Below are 22,363 nucleotides of genomic sequence, written 5' to 3' on the forward strand. Positions count from 1 at the left end.
CATCCATCCCTCCGATGACTGGAGTGTCGTTCCTCAGCCGATGACTGGTCATGCGCTGTCCCCCGTCTACACCTTCCTGGGGGTGTAGACGGGGGACACTTGGCGAAAAAGTCGGCTGCAGAAATCCGGCGGCCATGATTGGCCGGCGCCAAGGTCAAGTGGGCCAATCACAGCCGCCAGATTTCTCGCCCGACTTTCTCGCCTAGTGTCCAGATTAGGGCCCCTGGTCTGTGTTACTTGTGCGCTGTTTCCAGGTGTATCACGAACCAACTCGCCTGCATCGCCACTTTGATATTTGTTGTTGCTAGCTGCTTCCCAGAGGTTGCGATACACTTTTAGGACGGGGATTGACATTTTCAAACGCCGAATACGCGTGTCAAAACAAGCGCAGTATCTGTAACAACGCTGACTAGAACAGCGTTCAGACTGCGACTACATCATACAAAACAGGGGCGACTCCAGAACTCCGTTTCGGGGGGGAGGGAGGGAGGGAGGAGGAGGGGAAGGAGAGTGGGGAGGGAGGGAGGGGAGGAGGAGGGAAGGGAGGGAGGGAGGGGGGTGGGAAAATTTTAAGGATACTATTCCATTTTTTCTTGTGCACCGGCCCACCCATTTCAAATTGTCCTCCAAGAAGCGGGGAGGGGGGGTTCGACTTTGTTTGGGGGGGGGGGGGGGATCCAAGGGGGGGGGGGGGGGGGAGGGGCGGTCGCCCCCCCCCCCCCTTGGATTCACTCCTAATACAAAAGAGAGTCTGCAGACACCGCCTGAGGCGTACGTTTCTGCCTCGTGTGACGGCCCCGTCACATGGGTCACACAAAAGTCGTCTGCTGTCATGTTCGAAGCATACACATGTACGAAGCAAACGCTGCTTGTGGCGTGTCTGGAGATAGCTCTGTCATCGTGTCTGTCTTCCTTTCGTATGATGGGGTGGCACGCAGTTGGTTTCAGCGAACGCCGACTTTTCGTCGAAAGACACTTTAGCGAATGGTGGGCCGCCGGCCGCCGTTTACGGGTAGGCCAGGTGGGGTAACATTTTTGTAATGAGCCGCCGCAGACTGTCGCCGCGAAGCGATGTGAACGCAGGGGGGCGGGTGGGTTAACACGCATCCCAGTGACACGCTAAAACGTCGATTCGCTCAAATGTCGCTGTTCGCGGAAACGTCATTCGCTCATGTGATATTTTCTGTCTGCGGGTCGCAGAGTGAAAACCTATAGGCCGGCAACAGGGCAATAGAAAGCAGAACATTTATCGCATCAAAAAGAACGCCATCATATGTACAGATCGAACATCGAACAGCCAGCCATGCCAGCGGAGCATTCATCTCGTGAGCCTAGCGTCACTGCTCGTGACCACCGATGTGACACGCGCGAACCCAGCCGTGCTACGTCACACCCAGCCTGGCAGTTCGATGACGGAGCCACAGAGTGCCCGGTCGCAGATTTGGAGCTCGAGGATCTGGTAGCACAGAGCATTTCTCGGAGAGTCTGGTATTCAGCGCACAGCTTTTGCAGCGGCGAGGACCCGAAACATGGTTTTCAAAGCCGACGAGAAAAGAAGCGGTAGCCCGAGGAACGCGAGAAGCGCGAGCGGACTTTCCATTGCTCGGGACAAGTGTGTTTCGGCGTGTCGCCACAGCGGGGCGCCCGTTACATGGCACTTGTAGAGTCCCTTCATATACACAGACGCTCTTTTGCTTGAGTGGTGACATCTAAGCCATTTTTTCGCCCAATCGTTTCTTTTTTTTAATGCATTTTGAAGTGCGCGCAATCTGGTGTCACTCAGCTCGAGCGCGTAGCTTTGGTTAATGCATAGACGCCATTTTACCGACCTAGTCACGCACCGAGTGCGCGAGAGCGTCACGCGCTGGCACATTCAGGGCAACAATGGATGTCTTCACCCTGAGACAGACAGGCATGTAGGCACCCTATAGACACTTGTCTGCCGCTCTACCTTTTCGCTTTCGGTGGCCGCATCACGTGACGATCTGCCAATCGTCACACATGATATAAACCCGTGCACTGATCCCGTGAATAGCGCACTGATTAAAAGTCTCGCTCTAGTGTGTCGGCATAGCGACCATCTCTAAAGCATTTCTAAAAAAAAAAAAAAAAAAAAAAAAATTGAAGAGGGTTGGGCATTAAAGGGAAGCTACGGAGCTTCTTGAAAAAAATGAGTTAGAAGTGAATTCTAGTGTATTTTTACCCCATGAACCCGAATACCGAAACCATTTGCTGCGTAAGTATTGTTAAACGCGAGAAAAACGCGAAAGACAGTCGCTGTCCGTGACGTCATCGACGGCTCTTTTGGCTGCCCAAAGCTAGGGAGGCGGGGCTTCAGCCCTATTTTGAAATTGCTCTTGTGGCTCTCCGGCGCGTCGCATTGAAATATAATTTTGATATCTGTTATTCTAAAGGCCCAATGAACGCAATTCAAGCATTTGTTTTCAAATGTAGAAGTGCCCCATCTTCCCTAAGTTATTTACAGATATAAAAAAAAACATTATGAACGTTTTTGCTAACGCAAGACGCGGTGGCTATAAAACAAGCGGAATGATTTTCATGAATTAGGCGGGCAGACCTGCTGCCAGTTGTTATTGATTTCTTCGGGAAACTGGGAAATTTCTGTAGCATTTTCTGGCTGCCCGTTGGACCGGTGACTTGGCTATCTTTCACCAGGTGATTATACTCTCGCCCGCATCCACGCGCAGAGAGTGGGGCCAGGTGATAAAAGGGAGGTGGCTATTTGGTCCCGCGAGCACGTAGCTTCAACCCGCACTAGGGTGCCTCAATGTCCTTCTGTTTAGGGTGATGCCACCCTTTGTAGTACCCGATGCCGACAGCACGCGCTCACGGGGGAAAATACAAAGAAATCGACGAAAACAAAATGTCGCCGTAGCACAGTCAGCGCCACGAGCGCGTGCTGGGACACGTTCTTTCACGCGCTTCTGAACAAAAAATAAAAATAAAAGTGTGAGACAAAATGGCCAGATGTCTCCACCCTAAGCAAAGCGCACATGAAGGCACCCGATTTCCCAATATGGGAAATCGGGTTGAGTTGATATCACGCTAATATGATTGTTATCATATACCTATAATAACGAAGTAATTTTTTTTTATAAAGCTGATTCGGATTACGTTTAAATTTCACGTTATGTTTACCTGAAAATTTAATATAAATATTTGAATTGTAACAAATGAAACTAACGTAGTACCAGTAGCCATTGCTTAGGACTAACGTGCGGTGATGGATGTGCTGCGCCATTTGCGCCAAATTGCGCCATGAACGAAAGTCTGCTACATCTTGCGCCAAAGGGCAATTTTGGTAAATATTGCGCCATGCCTGCGCCAAAACGGCCTTAAACAAAGCACAAAATAATAATAGTAATATATATATATATATTGTTGGTGTATTTTATTGTTTAGAGAAGTTGAAGGAAGTGAAAATGGTACAAATATGTATTTCACAGTTTCTGCCCTACCCGCCGTATAGTTTGCTTTACCTTAGGTAAGCGCACAGTCGAAGGCTCAGACACATACTATCAGAAAGACATGAAAGTGCAAGTCTAGGGGCATTCACTGCTTTTGGTTGGTTTAGCCGATGAAATTGAGCACGCACAGATAGATGACGACTGCCCTGATGTCGCGCCTTTGGCGCTGCTTGAATTATCCCATTGGTTGGTAGTGCCGCCGGTGGCTTGACATAAGATGAAACGAAGTGTAGAGGTTGCTCGTCAACCGCGCTGCAGCCCCTTCGTCGTCTGAATTTTTAGACGATGTCCTCGATGCATGTCAAAAGCTAAAAATCGCGGGAAAAAAAAAAAAAAAAGGAAAAAAGTAGGATAGCTACTATTGTAACAAGACAGAACCAATGTTCTTGCTCCTGATGATAGCACTTGATTATCGTGTTTGCCACATGCCTCCATGCCATGGCTACAGTGTACCGTGGCACTTCCGCCGCTCGCATCAACCTTCACGGTCTCACACCTGCGTGCACGCGTCGAGCTTCACCGCTTTGCACCGGAGCGCTAGGAGCAGCGGCTGACACAGGGGAGCGCATAGGTTAGCAGAGCACCATTGGCTTGAAACTCATACTCAGTACTATTACAGATCGACCTTCTTTGGTATTGACTGTAGGTTGACCTCTAACTTAAACAAAAAAAGAAGCTGTGCTGAAAAAGGAGGGAAAAAAAAAACATGCGGGTCTGTACTTGAATAGGTACTTCAGTCAAGGTAGTTCCCGTGCAGCTGTCAATCGTAACGGCAGGAAAACTTCCACTCGACTCTGGTTCGACCGCCGCTAAAGCGCAATGTAACTTAAAGCTCAAATGTATGTTTTCATAATATTTGCTGGTTGTTGTTTTTGCAGTTTACGAAATTAAAATCTTGAGTTTGGTGTTCATAAACCTTGTGAAGGGAGGAAAGGTATTAATAGACATTTTAGCGCATAAACTGATTTTTGCCGGAATTTCACAGGAATTATTTTTACACGCTAAATTAACTAGCGATTGTAAAAGAGGGAGCAAAGCCTAGCTCAACTGAAGTGTTGCGCTAGGCTTTATTTTTCAACATTTTTTTAATGCTAATTTGAAATTGAACCTATTCTGACCTCAGCCTCATTTCTAAAAAAGGCTGTGTGTTTTTTTGCGTCCTATCAGTTCTTACTACAAAATTTAATAACTAATATACTTCAGCATCGCAAAGTAGCTCTCAATCATTATCAGATATTAACTCATTTAGCGATGCAATCACATTTTTATGTTGACGGGCTAACAGATGTTGGCGCCTGTTTCAAAAACGTCAGTCGCTGCTTCACACCAATATTTTTTTCGCTACAAATCCTGCTACAAAAGGGCTGATGCCGCTTCCATCAGTGTGATAGTATTTGATACACGACAGGATAAAATTTCAAACCCGAAATAAATGTTGGGTGTCCTCTTGCCTCATTGGGCATTTCTTGCCGATTTTTTTTTTCTTCTGGCATGTTATCCTATAAAAATTTAGATTGTTTGCCATTTTAACCAGGCGTTTGTTTGTGCATTGTTATTTATCTGCCCTTCCTACAGCTGTTTTGGACAAGGACCAGTAGTATAAATGAACTAATAAAATTCAAACTTAATTTTTTTAAAGGGGTTGAATTTCATAGGTGCCGTCTGCCTTCACTGTTTCACCGTGCTCGGCCAACATTAAACGGGGGTACAACCCTCTGTTAGTTAAAATGTTAATGGACAATTTTAATGAAAACAGTATGGCATCGGTTATTCCCCGCACGCTTAGTTTTCTTGTAGTGAAGTTGGAAGCAAAACTTTGTTGTTTCTGATCATTTGCATTTTGGTCGCGTCTTATCGAGCTGCGTGAAATCGGACTTGGTCGTTCTTTTCGATCCCGTTCCACGGACTCCGTAGTAACAACGAAAGGCGCCGTCGTCGACGTGCATGTTCCAGTCGACGTTTCCACCACACCGTGACCTCGCGATTTCCTACGCATCGTTTCCCTTTCTCTCTTAAAAAAAGAAAAAGAGAGAGAGAAGGTGGTGGCGGCATTCTTTCTCGCTCAGCGTGTGTGGCCCTGACGGGAATATGAGATGCCCAACTCTATCATCTGATCCTTGTAGGAGCGGTTGCAGCAGGCTGTTTTTTTTTTTTTGTTTGTTTTGTTTATTTATTTATTTATTTTGTCACCTGCCTCCGTGGGGAGAAAGAGAAGCCGAAGGGCGAAATGGGGAGAATTTTAGCGATGTTTTGTGCAGTCGTTCCGGTCGCAGTGACCGTTTCCGCCCTGGGCCCTCAGGATCTCACGGTCGAAAGACGATAACCGCGATCGTGCCTTGTCGTTTCAGCGCGTCTTGGTAGATTTCCTAGGCTCGTTGCTTTTGTTCAGCTGGTATTTTTTTTCCGAGGGCGACAGCGGTTATATGCGAGGTTGTCGCAGAGGATTCCGTGGTAGGTTTCGTGTAGGGTCGTGGTCCGAAATGTTTTGCGTGGAATTAGAGTCACGTGACACTGCGACATCACTGACTCACGTGACCTCTTGTCACGTGACGTCACAGCGTCCCGTCTGCAGCAGAGTACGCCGCTCCTCGGCGAGGATACCGGAATACTTTTGAGGTTGGACCAAAACGGCCATACCTGAGTAGTAATTCAATTACAGTAATTTATTTCCTTTTTGGTTATTTGTAATTGTTGTTAATTACTTTCTGCTAAAAGGAATTGTAATTGTAATTAATCACTTTCTCCTGAAAGGAATTGTAATTGTAATTTAATTACTTTCTAGCGTCAGTAGTTGCAAAATTTCAGTCAAAATTTCAATTACTTTTGCGAGACTTTGCGGTGCCAACGAGGAACCTCTTTGAAAGCATCAGCGATCGCGCAAGCGGTCAAGCGCTCGCTGACAAACTCGCACACAGACACGCACGCACAACAAAAATAGCGTCGCATTGTTTTTTGTTTTTTTTTGGATACTTACACTACGAACGGAGAGATATTCCTCTTTGGAGCCTACCTCAACGGCGCCGTGTAGCGCCTTTTGCGGTGCGAGCAGAAAACAGTAGCGTAAACCAGGGTGACTCACAATCACCCTGGTTTACTAGGGCCCTAAAACGCCGCTCCAATAAGAAAAAGCGTTCATTTCGCGCTGCAAAATTCAGCACATGTGAACGTCGCTGGTCGAGCTATCGCACTGCTGCTGAAGTGTATAAAAGAGCAATTGAAGACGCCAAATTAGATTTTTTCACACGCAGCTTACCAGCAATGTTGATAAATAACCCTAAACAATTTTGGAACATTATGAACAAAAAATCCCATTCTTCAATCTCACTAATGTCTTCAAGTGGTGAAAGTATGCCTAGCGAAGTCTGCGCAAATGTATTTAGTCGCGTTTTCATTGATGCTTTTTTAAGTGATAGACGTCTTGATACCCCACTGCTGGTTAGCACTGATTACCTGCCGATGGATTCGATTCCTCTTGATTATGTTGGAGTGATTTCAATTATAGAAAATCTCAGATTGTCCTCCTCAACAGGAGTGGATGGTATCAATTCAAAATTCCTCAAGAATACTAAATTTTACTCATCCATAATATTAACTATGTTGTTCGAACAGTCAATCAAAGATGCCATTCTTCCTCTCGACTGGAAGATAGGGAAGGTGGTACCTATACTTAAAGCTGGTAACAAGCATTTTGCTCATAATTACCGCCCAATCTCAATAACCAGCATACCTTGCAAACTACTTGAGCATGTCATCTTCTCCCCCATTGTCAACTTTTTAGAGTCTAACAATTCTTTCAGCCCTTCCCAGCATGGATTTAGAAAGACATTTTCATGTGAAACTCAGCTTCTCTCTTTCACCCATGACCTCCATTGCATTTTAGATCAAGGATCCCAGGCAGACTGCATTTTCCTAGACTTTGCAAAAGCGTTCGATAAAGTGTCTCATAAACTTCTGATTCTGAAACTTTCCAAGCTTAACTTAGATCCTAACATACTTCCATGGATTCAATCTTTTCTGTCTGATTGCTCGCAGTTTGTTACTGTCAATAATAGTAACTCATCTCTTGTATCTGTTACTTCCGGGGTTCCTCAGGGATCTGTTCTAGGGCCATTGCTATTTTTAATTTATATTAACGATCTCCCGGTTAACATCTCCTCGTCTATGTGTCTGTTTGCTGACGACTGTGTCCTTTATCGTGAAAGAATAGATAATCATGACACCAGTGTTCTACAGTCCGACATTAACACTATCATCGAGTGGTGTGATTTATGGTCAATGAGCCTTAACGCTAACAAATGTAAGTCTATACGTGTATCTCGACAATCTTCTGACAATCCTAACTATTTTCTTGATCAGGTTTATATGGAGCCGGTGTCGTCTTACAAATACCTCGGCGTGCACATAACATCTGACCTTTCATGGAAGAATCATATTCAGTATGTTTCCTCTAACGCTAACCGCATGTTGGGTTATGTTAAACAAAATTTTTCATTAGCTCCAGTTGCACTAAAGTTGACCCTTTATAAAACATTAATTTGTCCAAGGTTGGAATATGCAGCCTCTGTCTGGGACCCTGGACAAGTCACCCTCATCACTGCATTGGAAGCGATTCAAAACAGATCAGCTCGTTTCATCCTTTCTAACTACCACAACACTGCTAGCGTGACTGCCATGAAAGCTACTCTATCATTGCCGCCTTTAGCCTTGCGTCGTAGCATTTCTCGCCTTTCTTTATTCCATAAGATTTATTTTCACAATTCTATCCTGCGCGACAAATTAATATCCCTTCCTTTTTACGTTTCTTCTCGCAACGATCACAATCACAAGGTTGGTATTTCGATTTCTAACACAACAACATTTCATTCATCGTTCGTCCATCGTACATCACGAGAATGGAACCACCTTCCCGGGACAATTGCCACCATCACGGACTCTGACCTTTTCAAAACTGCAATTACTAATCTTTTATTTGTTGAGCGTTTTTAACTTATTTCTAGGCTTGTTTTCCTTTTCTGTATTTTTTTTTGCTCTCCCCCTCTGTAATGCCTCTGGCCTTGAGGGAAAATTAAATAAATAAATAAATAAACATGCCAAAATATAAAGAAAAAAAAATTGAGCTTCAGCTTTTAGCCGAGGTTGGGATTTTTAATTGTCTATGAAGTTTAGTTTCCTTGTTTTGCCAGTTTCTTACGTCTTTCTTCCAGTGCAGTCGCATATTTGTATCTTTGTATTATTCTCAAGTTCTTTTCCTGTTGTATTTACTCCGGATATTATTTGCAGAAGCATTTTGGTAACTGACCTCGCACCTGTGAATATCGTCACTATGATTCGGGAGCCCCGATTTGGTTCTTGTATATTTCTGAGCCATTATGATTTCAACTCAGTGTAAATGATTTCCAATAACATTGTTTGTATGTGAATGTGGTCATATTAGCGCGTGTCGATTTAAGTTTTATAATAACACTTGTAAAACATTAATACAGGACTAATTGTCACATTTTTATTTGCCTGGCTAACAAAAGTCTGTCAACCCATTTTTCTTTAGCAATCTGGCGTCTTCCAGAATATGAACTAGTTTATTATTATTTATTAAAAATATAAGAACAAGTACTTCATTGCCCCAAACTGTCAGGTATATCATCAATTTAACAAAATCCATAAAAGGAAAGTACAATACTTGACATTTATGCAGCAATCCTCAAACATTGGGGCAAGCAATGAGCAAATGCACTGCATTGTATACAATCGTTTAAAAGTTATATAGCTGAAGCTCTCAGAAATAAGTAATGGTAAAGTAATTACATTACTTTTTTAAAGTAATTTGTAATTGTAATTAATTACTTTTTATGTGGTAGTAATTGTAATTATAGTTAAACTACTTTCGAAACAAAGTAATTGTAATTGTAATTAAATTACATTTTGGAAGTAATTTACCCATCTATGAAAATGGCGGAGCCTTGTTGCTTCATAGAGAGGATTATGTGTTCTACCCGAGGACAAGTACATGTAGGCACCACACATTGAGACAGTTTAATTTCGTTAATATTAGGGGTGGGAGCTCATCGTGATTTACCAGGTTTACTGAGTATCTCGGTGAAAATATGAAAATAACCCATTCCCTTCAAATATTGAAGCCATCCTGCAAACCAGGGTGGAAAAAAATCATGGTTTTTTTAAAAGATCAAATACACCAGGTTTTCTTTATTTCAATTGGACCAACTTGATTTGAATCACTGTCGCCAGAAAATAGTCACTCTATCACTGCACATATTTTTAATTATTGTAGATTAGTTGATTGGTTCATTGATTGTTGGGTTTAAATATGGTTGATTGACAAAAGAAATTATTACCATATATTTAAAATACAGTTAAATGATGGTAATGCAATTAATGCAAAGGTGCAAGCGAGCTGGACAATAGTAACGACAGTTAAATGAACAATTTTTTATTGATGTGACCCCCACCAACTAAAACAAAAAGAGCTTGTTTTTTTTCGTTTTTTTTGTGAGCTATAAAGCTTTATTTGCTTTTGCTTTCACATTCTGATTCGCATGCAACAAGGCATTACTTTTTTTAGTTTTTGTTCCTTTCCTTCGCTTTCTAATTTGCTTAAAATATAATCTTACACAACTAGCGAGCGAAGTGGAAGGTAGAAAGAGGTTCAGTGCTCCGATTTGCTCAGAAGTGCTGTGCTTTTTGCTCGTGCTTGGCCTCGTGTAAATCTTTCTTGCTTGATGATCCTTTGATTTCAGTATACAAAACAAATGCACATAGAAAGGATCAAATGATAGACAGTCGGTAAATAAAAACTAAGAATTATATTCGTGGTTATTTTTGCAGAAAAGGTTTGATTTAAATCGCCATAGTAAAATCTGAACCGATTTAGATCACAATTTAGATTGTGATTTAAATCATCTTGATTTTTATTCTCTACCCTGCTACAAACAGACAGGATAAAAACAATGCAACATATCTTGTATTTTTGGGATAGGGTAACAAGAGGGACAGCGATCCTAAAAGGTTGGAAGGTCATTAGGGCGAGCTGGGTGGTGAAGGGTAGTAATATTTTAACAGTTGTGTAGTAGATTATGCTAACTTCATTGCAGAAATTGCATCACGGGAAGTATGTTGTGCAGCCATATTATCGATGGAAGATAAGACGGTCACTGCCCTAGTTTTCAGAACACTTAACCAATATCAGTAGATTGGGAACAGCAAAAGGCGGGCTTCGATAAGATCTTGATTATCTTTTGTCTGTTGGTTCCTCAGTAGATTTGTTACTTCCTGCTTTTAAACTCCACTTACGGTCCTAGCCTGTTCTTTCAGAATGTAGAAACTGACGATACAAGATCAAGTTTCAGACTGTTGTGCTGATGGTATGTCATCCTTTGCTGTCATTTTCAGAACACCAGCCGCATGTCTACAACATTCAACCCTTGCTGCAGGAATCATGTATGGTGAGTCTATATTCAATATTAAGTGACAATATTGACCAGTTTGCCAATAGTTAATTTTTTTTGTCAATTCCACCAGAAATGAAAAGGGAATTATGACCAGAGAAGGTGGCTAACAGTGTGGCGATCTTATATAAAGACACCTGGACAGTTTTTACTTTTCCTAACTATATTTTAACATATTTTTATCAAGTATGGTATGTTTGCTTGCTTGGGATTAGTACAACTTTTAAATGTTGAGCAGGCAGAGCAAGTAATGCTTTGCCTGCTCAACCTTTAAAATGTTTGCACACTGTTTCTGGGCATTTTAACAATTTCTATGCTCATTTAAGATTTGTTTCGAACTTTTCTTTCTTTAAGTCTGTTTTAGAAACAGAGTTTGTAGAAATATATTAGCAGTCATAGGACAGGAAGTAGGACACCATATTATGGCTCCATATTAAGTTCCTTGACCTCGAGACAACTCGGGATTGTCTGCATGTGTCAGCTCTTGAAGCTGGCCTGTAATGATAATTTTTCAGGGGTTGTCGCTCTCCTATCAGACTTATCAGAAGTGACAGAAGGAACATCCCTCTCCAATGTCTAGCTCATGCAAAAGGGAGTCATATCTTGCTGCTGGACTTCTCGGATAACCACATGAATTAGAGCTGAAGCTCAGTGTACGCTAGCTTCTGTGGGTATAGCGATTGAGTACTAAAAGTATCTGTGGCTTTGGGGATGTTTAACAGCTTGACACGAAGCAGCATGGTGTGATACGGAAGCAAAGGTGAAAAAAAGTGGGTAATCCCATATTGACTCTCAATGTTCTACTATCATGTGTTTGTGTTCTCTTGTTTTGCAAAGTGTGATCTGCCTTCAACAGCCATTACTAATGTCATTAAGAGTGCTGATTCAAGATGTGATTAATGCACTTACTGATCAGTACTGTTTCAACTTTCAACAGCATGCATGTAAACTCAAGTGTTTCTTGGGTAGCTACATACCTATTTTCAGCATTGGTTGTGCTGTAACCTCAGGCTCGTAGCCAGGGGGGAGGCCTATGGGCCCCAGGCCCCCCCCCTCCAAAATCTTTGATTTTGCTGGGACCTCCTCTCCCCCCTCCCCCTCATACAGACATTTGCCATGGGCGGGCCCCCCCCCAAACCAAAATCCTGGCTACGTGCCTGTCTTGTTTATCGAGACACTCCTATTTCCTTCTCAAATCATTGGCACGACTTAATCGGTCAAGAGTGATAGCACGTTTCTGGTCGTCCGACACTGTTCGTTTTGGTGTAAATTTTGTTGACTGGGTCAGAAAAACATATAAACTACATTTTTTGGTTGCCAATTATGGATCAAATTTATGCAGAATTCTGTTTAATGAGTGTGAATGGAACAGATTTGCTGTTTCCACTCCCACTGAAGGTTACATTTTTTAGTGATGAGGCATTCCCTCCTACGTAATGACCCTACATGGCTACCACATTAAAGGGGCACTAAACCACTTTCTGCAATATAGTAAGGATTCCGTGTTTTGGGAGTTTATTTTTCATCAAATTCGGAGGGTGTTTTTCAGAGTTTATTTTTTTCGGAAAATTCGGAGTTTATCGGAGCTTATTTTGCTTGATTCCCAATTCTCCTAAATTTTGTCAAGCTCGGAGTGTTTCTTTTTTAAAATAAATAAATAAATAACATCCGGGTGTAAATGTATGCTGGATACAAAAATAAAATGTGCTTGTTTCCATGAATATTTTTTCAGCTGGGTTTGGCATTGGTGCCATTGCCATTACTAATTTGTCCCGTGACAAAAGTTGCACACAAGTGTTGCTTCAATAAGTGCCAATGCCTTAAAATCAATAAATTCCTGGAGGCATAGTCGCTGGGAAGCTCGTATTAATCCCATCCTACTCCGTCATGCTACCCCGCGGCTGCACGAGGAGGATTGGTAAAGGATGGAATAGAGAAGTTCCTCATTTTATGCAATCAGCATGGTCAATAGCTTTAACTGTTACAAAAACACAACCTCTCCTTCCTTTAGAGCACAAATAGTATGGCCCAAACTGGAAACCAAGACAGTGGCTTTTGTCGTGACCCAAAGGTACATTGGCCTGTTGTCCTGGATGAACCTTGACGAGATAGTTGGCAAGACTCCTTTTGACAAGGGTCCGTGATTTGAAAGATAACAGAGGTGGCATTTCCCCAGCACCATTGACCCTGTGAGCTGATCAAACTGACTTGTAAAATATCGTCTTTTTTTATATATATTTATTTTGTTGTCCCCCTCCTCCTCCTCTCCCCCCCCCCCCCCCACACAGAAAAAAAAAAAAAAAAAAAAAGAGGGGGGGGGGGGGTTTTTTGGCACATCAAATTTCTGAGTTTATCGGATAAACCCGAATTTACTAAAATTTTACTGGCAGGTGTTTTCCGGAGTTTTCCGAATTTATACAAAAACACAGAACCCTAAATAGAGTCCATATGGTCATAACTCTATCTATGGGCTCTACGCATCTTAAAAAACCAGACATTACATTCATGCGTGGCCGATTTTTCTTATCAAATTGGTATCAAAAGATTGATTACCTAGGAACTAGCGCAGACACCAGAGGGACACCGTCGCAGTGCTCTGACCTCCTCAGAGCCGTTTGTACAGAGAGAGTTCGGCCAACGGACTGAGCCTGTTGCCCGCTGAAACCAGCAGGTTTGGCGATAACACAAAATGGCGTTACTTTTTTGTCTTGTTTATTCCTGAGAAATTGCATTGAGTTCATGTGAGTAAAAGCCACAAAATGGCGGACTACGCTGCTGTGGTTGGCAGGCTGTCAAAATCTCCTTAGGAAGGCCAAACGCTCTCAGTTTAAACGGCTCCGGCCTTCCTCGTCCAATGGCGCCATCAAGTGGCAGTCTTTTAATACCGATTCTAATAGAGAAATCGGCCATACATAAATGTAATGTTTGGCTCTTTATGATGCTCAGAGCATGCATTGCTTGAGTTATGAGCGTGAATAGGCTATTGCAGAAAGTGGTTTAGTGCCCCTTTAACACTGATTTCGTAACCACGCCACCTGTTAGCATTGAGTTGCGAGAGCCTGCACTAGTAGTTCGCATTTGTTTAGTCTCGATTGTATTGGTGAGGGGGTGAAATCGTATGGCGCTAGGCTGCATTCCAACTTTGCCAATATTTCGGTCCGTGGGTTGTGTGCATGTTTAGGCAGCGTGAATTTGGTCAGCCTCAATGGTACCCGGTGTATCCGCTGTAGGTGATAAGTTTAGCCGCTGTGGTACCCCTGCTAGCCTGGGGTCCTTAACATGCACCATGCAGTAATGATACATGACCGCACGCCAGTACGATGCTCGTCCAAATTGAAACGAGCAGGTGTGGGGATTGAATCTCGGCATCCCTTGGTTCTACAACGTGAGCTTTCCCCCCACATGCTCCGAGCCACGGTGTGCCAACACACTCGGCCTCCGATCCCCCGGCTGGCATCGCCTTCTTCCACATTACGATTTCCTTGCGCAGCTCCAACACAGTCAGAGCTCCGGGAAAAACTGGAGGCCCTCCGGTCGTCCAACTCCAATTTGTCGGACTCGGAGCCAAAGCCACCCCCACGCAGTCCGAACCGCGGTCACAAAGGGAAGCGCACCAAGGTTAAGATGGGTGAGTCTTTTGAGCTTTTGATGTTGAATCTGAGTCCGGTTACCTCGCCGACACACTGTGAACGTATCGCAAGAGGGGAAGAGGTTGAGTAGGAGCAACACAAATGGGAGGACCTTAGAATACGGAGGTGTTAAGGGCAAACTATGTGAGTAGTAAGACGCAGAAAGAAATGAAGGTATTAACAACGTCCTCCTTGAAAACTTCAAGATTGCCAGCTCGGTAGTGATACTATAATGAAAAACAATGAGATAGTAACCAAATTAGAACCTATCCCTATCACAAAGTATAGCTGCCTCGGTGACTTTGGAGCAAAGTGCCAGCCCGTGGGCTCTCGGTAAGGAGATTCAAAGCTTGGACGAGGTGGTCACAATGTGACATAGGCTTGTGGTGTTTGTAGAGTGTGTGTTTCTTACGGGGGCATTGTTTATGTGTTGCACTGATTGCCGTATGTGTAATAGACTCTGCGGCAATTTGGACATTTTTTTTCGTCTTGATTGTTTGTTTTACGGTATGTCGAGTCAATAAGGGATGATGTTACTAGAGGTCAGTGCCTATTTGTTTTTCAAAATCGGCCCTGTACTTTCGGTTCGGCGGTTCTCGGGATGCATTAGTCACCATCGTTTGTAAGCGAGCGGCCAGTCTTCTGGTAGCATGCCTACTGCATCAGCAGTAGGCAGCTATGTTCACTTTGCATTGAAGGCTTCATACTTGGCCCATTTTTAAACCCTTCAATAAACTAAACGATCCAATGTGTTGTCGGGTTAGCAGCCAAAATCACCGTCTTGCCGTTCCCCTCGTCAATTTAGGGGCTACATGCAACAACGGTACAAATTGACTTGCACCGTTTCTTACGTTTTCGTTCCCGGAAGTGCAGACTGTAATTGCGCCACTTTGTTTTTTTGCCGGCGTAACATACAAGATATTCATTTCTATCACACTCGATAGAAATATCAGTCTTGTCCAGCACAGCAAAAAAAAAAAAAAAAAAAAAAATGGGGATCCCTAGCTTTTTAAAGGGGGACCAGCAGAAATATTCTTCCGCCTGGCGGAAAGTCCTCCTCGCCCTCTTTCTTTCTTGTATTGTAGCACGGCGAGGCGAGGGGAAAAGTCCCCTTTTGCGCCGGCTTCTTCTGAGAGGATAAGCCGAGAAAATCCCCATTCTGAGCGACGGGCGATGGGTGCGGCAGCAGCGACCTCGTGACTTAGAGGTAGCTTCAGCTCCTATCGCGTAATCTGCCACATTTTTTTGGCGCTCACCAAGCCTAGCCCCTCGGGTGTAGGTTTTACGAAGCTGCAAGGCTGCGCCCGCGCAGTAACCGAATTTCAGCTGTTGAAGGTCTTTGGTTTAGCCCGTGGCAAAGTAAACGCATATTTGAGAGCTGCGATGCATCCCCGCACCCATTGAAGGAACGTTTCATAGATATTTTCAGTTGATCAAGGAGCTCAAAACACATGCACGAGAAGTGGTGACTTGAATATGTAAGGATGACTTACATCTTCACAAAACATTCTATCTTCGAAAAAAAAAAAAAACGGCTTATCACGCTCAAACCTGCCTCAAATTGGGATAGATGGACAAGAAAACGATGTACCAGGCGCGGGCGTCATCTAGAAGGTCTCTGTTTTCTAGCAGCGAGCACAAATTATTGGAGAACTTTAGCAGACTATGTTTTCAGGCCACGCTATATTTAGCGGGAGCTCGCGCTGCCACTTCGATGCATTCTCTGAAGCGCGCGCCTGAAGTGGAAGCGGGCCTTTGAAAAGGATTTACTAAAATGCCTTGTTGTGTGCCTAACATGCAGAACATAATGGCCAGCAAAATGTATGAAATTCATACTTACACATCCCCAACAGCCACCTGAGGTGAGAGGGCATCAAGGGTGAATGTCAATTTTAGAAAGTTTTAGTGGGTCGCTTTTAGCCACTTAGATAACCGTACGGTCCGTACCCCACAACGAAATATAAGCTAGACTCGCTGTTTACATTCTTCATCGAGTGCGGCTATGGAGCAGAAAAGACAATATTAAAACCCTTTTTGGCGAGTCTAGCGTGTCGTGTTATGGTTCAACGTTGCTTGTATCGGTACCTTAGTACGGGCCGCCACTTCGAAGTATTTGCGGTGTCTCAAAGAAACTAAAGCAAAAGCAGACAATGTTTTTTAACGTGACACAGAATTGTATTTAACATTGTAAAAAACTTTTAGGTACCCTACGCCACGCAGTTAGCACAAACTATCGGCGGTGTTTCCCACTTTTTTTTTTGTTAGAAGTGAACGATGTTTAGGAAACTGTTAATGCGAGTATCCAACCTAAGCGGTAGATTTTATTGCGAGTCGATGCATTGATGGGGAAAATAGCAAAAAGCGCCGATGTCGTGTTTGCGCTAACAGTGTCGCGTAATGTACGCTCACCGCTGCACAATTAACGCTAACATAGTAAATCAGTAAAATTAGTGGCCCCCAAAAACGTGGTGTTATTTTGTTTTATTTTTATATTTGAAAAGTTGTTAGAGTGCTTCCGTTGGGCACCAACTTACGAGGCATCAATTTGTTCTTATACACTAAATTCTGCATGGCCCTTGCGTAAAAATGTCAATGTCAATGAAACGTTCCTTCAATGGGTGCGGGGATGCATCGCAGCTCTCAAGTATGTGTTTACTTTGCCACGGGCTAAACCAAAGACCTTCGACAGCTGAAATTCGGTGATTGCGCGGGCGCAGCCTTGCAGCTCCGTAAAACCTACACCCGAGGGGCTAGGCTTGGTGAGCGCCAAAAAATAGGGCAGATTACGCGATAGGAGCTGAAGCTACCTCTAAGTCACGAGGTCGCTGCTGCCGCACCCATCGCCCGTCGCTCAGAATGGGGATTTTCTCGGCTTATCCTTTCAGAAGAAGCCGGCGCAAAAGGAGACCTTTCCCCTCGCCTCGCCGTGCTACAATACAAGAAAGAAAGAGGGCGAGAAGGACTTTCCGCCAGGCGGAAGAATATTTCTGCTGGTCCCCCTTTAAGAGCTGCGCTTTTCAACTTGTACCACTATTGTGCGTAGCCTCCGATCCGGCACGAATGCCACCCGAGGTGAAAGTCGGTCCACATGCAGCTTGATTTGGAACTGGTCTTAGCTGGATCCAGCTGGATTGTGTCAATCCCAGCTGGATGCAGCTGGGACCAGTTCTATAATCCAGCTGCAGGTAGCCTGATTTATATTTGGGACACGACTCATGGAACTTGCACAATGTTTGCAGGGTACCACACATGGACTCCAGGCATGCTGCACGACCAGCTGATGGCGGAGCTGAAGACGCGGGAAGGGACGCGGTGCAACTGCTGTCCGTACGGCTACCACATCCACCTGGACTTTGTGCAGTTCTGCGATGCCCTCAAGGCGCAGGCTGCGAAGGGAAACCTGGACCAGCTGCGCCAGCTGTGCAAGGAGCGGCGGCGCCAACGCAAGTCCCTCCAGGCCTACCTGGGTACCCTGGACAAGGAAGCCGTCAAGCAGGGGCTCTACAACGGGACGGAGGAGCACGTTGGCAAGGCCGTGGTAAGTCGGGGCCGGAGGGCCAAAGAATCTATGGTTTATGGGTTCTCAAACATTTCCAAAAGAAAACACCGACTAGGCACAACACTACCCCAATTCAGAGTGTTCAACCATATGTATCCATTCATTCATCACTTGTTTCAATCTTCTACCCCCCTCGATTGATGACTGAAGAGCCCTTTCCTGTCACAACATTGATACAATAAATCACTGCAGAAGCCTACAGACCTTGTAAGCAATAATGCACACACTAGGAAGTGATTGGCTCATAGTGATATATATCGGCGGGCAGCTGGGATCTGCTAAAATAGAGCTTAAGCTGGAAAAAGTTTGTTTGGGGGCAGAGACAGTCGAGGAGATTTGGAGGCTCGGGGAACCTTTCAGGATACTGTGAGGACCTAGTTTTGAGAACCCATCTTTGGTCGACTTCTGCACACTGCCATCTTTGTCTTTTGAGCATGTGCAGTCTCTTTCTTCTTCGGAATTATCAGATGCCACTCATGCGTCTGCACACTGCAGTCCAGTGACATGGTATTTTTTGCCGCGGTGAGATTAGATGGAAAAATGCATACTTCGCGTCAGCTTTTTGTACCACTGGGGCTAAAAGGTAATATCGAAAGCTGTCTTTGTGGTAAACTGCAAAAGTACCTCATTAAAAAAAAAAAAAAAAGGAAAGAATGTTGATTTTGCAAGTCAAAAAGTGTCTTTGCAAAGTCAATTACACTTCTTTAGCTAGCTCCTTCCTTGGTTTTGTAGTAACCAAGGAGACAAAAAATATAGGTGTGACAGTAGCAGGGGCCGGCTTTTTTTGTGATTTGCTCTTCTGATGGTCTTCTTGCAAATACGTAACCGTGCCGATCAGGAGCTCAGTGTTATAAATAGGATGTGAGCTGTAATGGGCTTGCACCAACAACTAAATTTGTGCTTCAAAAAGAACTCTGTAACCCTCTGCTCTAGTCCTAAATGATGTGGATTGTAGTATTTTTAACGCCAAATTTTTGGGTTTTACGCGCCAAACCAACAAAGGGCGTCGCACACACTCCAGCAGAGGACTAAAGGATTAATTTTAACCAACCGGGGATCTTTTGATCCCCAGATGGTCCAAATTGCCTTTTCTGCAGTAAGCCCCCATCATATTGATTGGACCTTGGCGTGTATTTAAACCAACCACCTGGGGATTTGTAGTCCGATACTTTGCCTCAGACTCGATCATTAAGGCAGCGGTTGCAGTATTTTTAAATAAATAAATAAGCTTTTAGTGTCTTACCAAAAGAACATTCAACCATCAACAAGCAATATCTAATTTGAATTTTTGTCGCTTTTAAAACACTTTCTATAAACTGAAAATTGTTGTGACGAATTTGGGACACTGTTTACATTGTGAAATGACTATATGGTTATTACAAGTAGCGGGTTATAACTTCCCCCTTATCAAATTTTTTCTGCACACGACCATCCTCATAAAATTAACTTACAAAAATGTCATACTAACCAATTTCTAAACTCTCCATTGCAGCTTGCTTCGTTGCATTTTCAATTGGAACTTCGTGCTCCATAATATATTGTGGAAATTACAGATAGAAGAAAATTCTAAACAGCATGGGAATTATTACTTTACTGTATTCAGGAATGAGGCATGTGTGCATGGGAATTTATTTGTGCTGTTATTTTATCAATATTTCTATTGATTTTAATTTTTTTTTTTATTTATGATTTCTTTTTTGTGTAATAAGTGTGTTATTGTATGTTGTATTTTATATCATCAGCTTTTGTATTCCCCCTCATCTAATGCCCTAACCAGGCGACTTGAGGTATGTTAAATAAAAAAGGGACAAAAGTAAGGCAGCCACTAGTTATCTCGTGGTGGGACCAAAACACCTAGAAATTTAGGGGCGGAGGGCAAGGAGGAGCAAATGATCCAGGCTACCTTTCGATTTTATCTTACCTTATCTCGTTTGTTGACTGATAAAAAGAAGCAGTAGGGGCGATAGCTAGGTGGGGGCCATAACTCTGCCTCCAATCACTGGGTCACCCCGGTGATAAGGAGGCTCAGTTCTGAAGCATCGCTTTTGGTCCTCAAAGTGCCGCGGAGGGTGGGAGGGTGTGGGGCCCCAGCCTGTTTACCTGCATGCATCTACGCAGCCTGTGTGTATGCTGTGTCTGTGGCACGCACCTGTCTACAGAAACCTTGCGAGGTCTCTCGTAGCATTGAAAGAGCTGTGCGCTGCTTACTTCGGCTGAAAAATGAGCGCGACTGGCATTCAGGTGCGTGGTGCTTTTAATGGCTCCTTGTCACTCCACTTGACATTTCAGGATGGATCACTAGATTTACCTAATTCTAATACTCTCAAGTAAAATGTTTACTTATTGGCTTCTTTTTTTCTTTTTATTTGCTACGAGTAATCTAAATTCAAGCGGAGACCCAGGTTTTGAGAAATTTTTTATTGTTTCTCAATCAATTTCGATGAAATTCTCCCACCTACTGTAATTTTATGTACTTACTACATTTTTATTTGTTCGTAATCTTAATTAAAAACAAAACAGTGCAAAGACGGGGACAAAGTAGAAGGTAACCATCAGGACACAGCGCTGTAACCAACTAGACCAAACTTCTATGTTAATCATAGAAGATTGGTCTAGGTCTTCTATGAAAACTGTTTTAGTTTTCAAGAGAAAAAGGATACATGACAGCAAACACTTTTGCCTAGCTTTTTTACAGTGTCCTTCAAATACTGGCAAAAAGTATACTGTAGTTACATATTCTCCAAATAATAAAGTGTGAAGCAAGAGCATTCTTATAATAATATCGTTTAGGAAAAGTTATCACATGTTGAACCTCTTTTCCTGACAATAAAAAACAAAATATTGTAATTACTGCCAATAAAAAATTTTGCAGTATATACATTTCTCTAAAACATCAGTCCTGTCGCACAGTTGTTAGGTATTGAGGCTCAAATGAATTATTCGGGTCAAACTTTTAAATTTTACATTCAAAGATGCGTATGCAGGAATTTCTTCCTGGTACAAAAAACACAACTTTGAGAAAACGGGAAAGTTTTTTTATGTGTGGTGGGGGGGGGGGGGGGGGGGGGGGTAAAAATAAATTCCTTGGTTTGATCCTTGCACACACAGGGATCAAATCCTGGATCCTTGAATTTGTTCCGAGCACCCGCTCGTTTTGGTATGGATGATTGTCGTGGTCAGAAAATAGAAAATGATTACAATTTGAAATACGTTTAAGGCTTGTGCACATAGTTGCGACTGCTTACGACCGAGTGCATTACAACCTCTTGTGATCTCGTACTACGAGAGAACATACTAATGCCTTTTATCGTGTAGCCGCGGAACGCTCGCGATTCCCGTATACATATTTTATTTTCTTTGGACATCATTCTTGCGTTATTGGCTTGAAAAACTTTTGTGACGTACGCAACCATGTCTTCATATAGTAGCACATACGTTTGATCTCGTGAATGCTACCGCAAAACCTTCCCACTTTGGTGAAATGCATTTTCGGGGCCGGGTGCCGGTGTGTGCGTATTCTCATCGTAAGATGCCATGGGAGGTCGTGACACTCTCGTTCTTAAGCGTTTGCAAGCCTACAAACCGGCCTTTAATCAAAACTTTCTGTCGTGGCAGGTGCGACCAACCGCGCCTCCCCCCGACCTGCTCACTTCGAACGACGAGACGCTGAGCGAGGTGTTCCGCAATTTCGAAGACGTCCTGAAGGGTCACGAGAACGGGCTGGGGGACGGAGGCACGTACCAAAGGCCCACCTTCGGAGACGGTCCCTCGAGGGTGGACCTGCTCAGGAACGCTCCGAAGTACGCCGACTCGCCCCTGGTGTCGTCTGATGCAGGTATTCTGGCATACATGTAGTTACCAGTTGCTACGTTCGATTTACTTCCGCCTCCTGCCTCGACTGTATCGGCTGCACACCGTCATATTCAGTTTACCATATCTTCCAGTCTGTATTGATATTGATGCTGATATTTATTCTAGCTCAGGAGAGCCGCGGCGCCACAGAAAGGCAAGTCGCCCATATTATGAAGGGCTGCGGCACCACGCCTAGTTGTTGGAGCTTGTGGTTGAAGGTTGAAGGCTGTGGAGCTTGTGGGCGAGAGTGAAGGGTTGATGATGTGGGTGTCTCCGGTCACGTGGTGACCCAGTGATCACAAAAATCACAGCACAGGATGGCCTGATCGTCACAAACTTACTTGTCACAGTGCCTGCAGAGCGTCATGAGACCGG

At 43.8% G+C, this 22,363-nt stretch overlaps 1 protein-coding gene across 2 annotated transcripts in view; it reads left to right on the forward strand.

Moving 5' to 3' along the window:
- The window catches only part of LOC8040981, a 110,967-nt gene that overhangs the window by 34,581 nt on the left and 54,023 nt on the right, over positions 1 to 22,363 (forward strand). For both annotated transcript variants that reach the window (XM_029979190.3, XM_029979308.4), the window contains exons 2-5: positions 10,893 to 10,945; positions 14,439 to 14,576; positions 17,817 to 18,115; positions 21,752 to 21,971. In XM_029979190.3, the coding sequence (XP_029835050.2) occupies positions 10,939 to 10,945; positions 14,439 to 14,576; positions 17,817 to 18,115; positions 21,752 to 21,971 (664 nt within the window). In that variant the 5' untranslated portion in view covers positions 10,893 to 10,938. The remainder of the gene's footprint in view (positions 1 to 10,892; positions 10,946 to 14,438; positions 14,577 to 17,816; positions 18,116 to 21,751; positions 21,972 to 22,363) is intronic.

Source organism: Ixodes scapularis, unplaced genomic scaffold, assembly GCF_016920785.2.
Source record: "Ixodes scapularis isolate PalLabHiFi unplaced genomic scaffold, ASM1692078v2 PGA_scaffold12__126_contigs__length_90152505, whole genome shotgun sequence".
Taxonomy (NCBI): domain Eukaryota; kingdom Metazoa; phylum Arthropoda; class Arachnida; order Ixodida; family Ixodidae; genus Ixodes; species Ixodes scapularis.